General features: G+C 65.0%; 1 protein-coding gene across 1 annotated transcript in view; it reads left to right on the plus strand.

The window, feature by feature from the left end:
- The window catches only part of LOC106001116 (CSC1-like protein 1), a gene marked incomplete at its 5' end in the record, with an annotated part of 44481 nt that overhangs the window by 12179 nt on the left and 28797 nt on the right, over positions 1-3505 (plus strand). Inside the window, 2 exons of the mRNA XM_013036250.1 lie at positions 1358-1464; positions 2752-2838. Of these exons, the coding sequence (XP_012891704.1) occupies positions 1358-1464; positions 2752-2838 (194 nt within the window). The remainder of the gene's footprint in view (positions 1-1357; positions 1465-2751; positions 2839-3505) is intronic.

A 3505-nucleotide genomic window follows, 5' to 3' on the forward strand; every position in this document is an offset into this window, starting at 1 on the left:
CGGGCTGGCCGTGTCGATGGCAGGGCGCACGGCTCACGTCCGTGGGCTGGCCGTGTCGATGGCAGGGCGCACGGCTCACGTCCGCGGGCTGGCCGTGTCGATGGCAGGGCGCACGGCTCACGTCCGTGGGCTGGCCGTGTCGATGGCAGCGTAGGCTAGCTGGCCCAGTGGAATCAATCCACATGCGCAGCCTGAGGAGCCTTCGAGCTGCACGAGGAGGTGTAGTCAGTCTAGAACAACCGTGGGCCTCTCTGATAAGCTACCCAGTCCTCGTGGACAGGAGGGTTTGTGAGAGGGCGGCGTTCCACGGCGTCTCCAGATGCCAGTCAGGAAGCCGGGATGCCTCTGTAGACCCTGACTTCTTTCATATTTAGTTTCGGTAGTCTTGTTAGGAAGCCATTTGTGTGACGTAGGCCAGGTGAGCAGCTCCTGCCCGGCTGTGACCTGAGGATCGTTTGAAGCCAGCTTAAACAGAAAAGTCTGTGAGGCTATTTCCAGTTAACCCTCAAAAGGCCAGAACTGGGGTTTGGCCCAAGTGATAGAGAACCAGCCTTGAGCATAAAGCTGAGTGAGAACAAGAGGCCCAGAGTTCAAGCCCAGGTACTGTGCGCACACACGCGGGCGCACACGCATGCTCACAAGCACACACAGCAACAACTTAAAGATACTCACAAAGCCATCCCAAACTTTCTTAGATTCATTCTCCTGGGTCTTCTACGGTTAATTTGCTTTCATGTAATTCAAAAGCAGCTTTAGAAACTGGCCGTTAGAAATCTTTCCACTTAGCCAGTCACACTGATTGATGGGTGGGTTGTGTCCTGGGGACCTGGGGGCCCTGCCCAGCGACCCCGCTGGCCTTCATTTGTCAGAGAAGTTGTTCTGTCCTTACATTCCGGTCCACCTCTGGCTAACAGCCAGCCGGCGTGCTCAGAGTTGGTGCACGCAGGGTTGGCATGGGGGTTGGCATCGGCATGGTTGGCAGGCAGTGTCGGCACGCCCAGGGCCGGTGTGCACGCAGGTTGGCACACAGCGGGACAGAGCCCGGTGTCGGCGAGCCGTGCAGGCCAGTGGGTGGCCAGCCTGGCAGCGGCAATGCGTGGCTCCCCCGCTCCTGGTGGGAAGTCGTGGTTTTCCACGTGCAGTGCTGAGGCCAGGTCATCGGGTCTGTATAAGTGGGGTCTCGGCGTGTGCAGCTCTATAGCTACAGAATCGGATCAGCTGAGAACGGGGTTATTTCCCAGCCCTGGGGCCGCCTGGCCCCCACAGTGGTTCTCTGGGGCCCCGGGGGTCCATGGAGCTGCCAGCCCAGTAGACCCCCCGGGGCCTCTGACTCCTCGGCGTGGATCTTGTCTTTCAGAACCCAGTCATCAGCCAGTTCTTCCCAACTCTCCTCCTCTGGGCCTTCTCTGCCCTCCTCCCGTCCATTGTCTACTACTCCACGCTGCTGGAGTGCCACTGGACCAAGTGAGTGCCGCCCGGCCAGGCCCAAGCCAGGGCAGCGGGCACACAGCAGGCCCACAGGGCACACAGCGGGCCCACGGGGCACAGGGCGGGCACAGAGCGGGCACAGGGTGGGCACACGGCGGGCACACAGCGAGCACACAGCGGGCACACAGGGCCCACAGCGGGCCCACGGGGCACAGGGCGGGCACAGGGTGGGCACAGGGCAGGCACAGGGTGGGCACACGGCGGGCACACAGCGGGCACACAGCGGGCCCACAGGGCCCACAGCGGGCCCACGGGGCACAGGGCAGGCACAGGGCGGGCACAGGGTGGGCACAGGGCAGGCACAGGGCGGGCACAGGGCGGGCACAGGGCGGGCACAGGGCAGGCACAGGGTGGGCCCACGGGGCACAGGGCAGGCACAGGGCAGGCACAGGGCAGGCACAGGGCGGGCCCACGGGGCACAGGGCAGGCACACGGCGGGCACACAGCGGGCACACAGTGGGCACACAGCGGGCCCACGGGGCACAGGGCGGGCACAGGGCGGGCCCACGGGGCACAGGGCGGGCACAGGGTGGGCACAGGGTGGGCACAGGGCAGGCACACGGCGGGCACACAGCGGGCACACAGCGGGCCCACGGGGCACAGGGCGGGCACAGGGTGGGCCCACGGGGCACAGGGCGGGCACAGGGTGGGCACAGGGCAGGCACAGGGTGGGCACAGGGTGGGCACAGGGTGGGCCCATGGGCACAGGGCGGGCCCACGGGGCACAGGGCGGGCACAGGGTGGGCACAGGGCGGGCCCACGGGGCACAGGGCGGGCACAGGGTGGGCACACAGCGGGCACATGGGGCACAGGGCGGGCACAGGGCGGGCACAGGGTGGGCCCACGGGGCACAGGGCAGGCACAGGGTGGGCACAGGGTGGGCACACAGCGGGTCCACGGGGCACAGGACGGGCACATGGGGCACACAGCGGGCCCACGGGGCACAGGGCAGGCACAGTGTGGGCATACAGCGGGCCCACGGGGCACAGGACGGGCACATGGGGCACACAGCGGGCCCATGGGGCACAGGGCAGGCACAGTGTGGGCACACAGTGGGCACACAGTGGGCTCACAGCAGGCACACAGTGGGCTCACAGCAGGCACACAGTGGACACACAGTGGGCCCACAGCATGCGCATGGGGCACACAGTGGGTCCACTGGGCACAGCAGGCCCCCAGTTGCTGGGACACTGGGAGCACATACAGGCTCTGGGGGTACCGGGTGTACTCACAGACCCAAGTGCTCACCTCTGACTCCTGCAGGTCAGGAGAAAACCGGATCATGATGACAAAGGTCTACATATTCCTGATCTTCATGGTGCTGATCCTGCCCTCTCTGGGCCTCACCAGGTATTGCCAGCCCTGCCCACAGGCCATGAAGAGCCGGAGCGCAGCTGGAGGGCATGGTGGCCTCCAGCAGAACAGAAGGGGCCCCAGGACACTTGCACATTCTCACCCTTTGTACCACTCAGCCTGCACATTCTGGAAATGGGATCTTCCTCAAAAAGAGAGAGAAAAAGATGGAAGCAGTGTGTGGCTCACACCTGTAACCCCAGCCACTCAGGAGGCAGGGATTGGGAGGATCACAGTTCAAGGGCAGCCAGGCAAAGAGATTTTTGAGACACCATCTCAACCAGCAGGTCTGGTGTGGGGTGCACGCCTGTGATTCCAGCTGTGAGGCACAGGTAGAGGATCAGTCTCACGGAGGCCACTGGCAAAACCCAGGGCCTTGTACAGCCTCTCACACTAAAGCCCAGGGAGGGGGCATGGCACAGGTGGTTCCTGCCCGCGGTCCTCGCAGGAGGGGTCGGGTCTTAGCAGTGTTCCAAGGAGTAGACAGCAAGGGCCAGCCTCAGGCTCTGGAGTGGAGTGGAGCTGGGCGGTCCCACGGAGGGCGGGGCCGGGATGGGCTTGGGGTGGAAGCTAGAACGCTGGCCCAGCTTGGGTGAGGTGGGTGAGGCCCTGGGTCTGATCCCCGGAAGGGGGCGGGGAGGAGGGGAGGGAAGGGGGAGGGAGG

This window comes from Dipodomys ordii, unplaced genomic scaffold (genome assembly GCF_000151885.1).
Source record: "Dipodomys ordii isolate 6190 unplaced genomic scaffold, Dord_2.0 Scaffold268, whole genome shotgun sequence".
NCBI classification, from domain to species: domain Eukaryota; kingdom Metazoa; phylum Chordata; class Mammalia; order Rodentia; family Heteromyidae; genus Dipodomys; species Dipodomys ordii.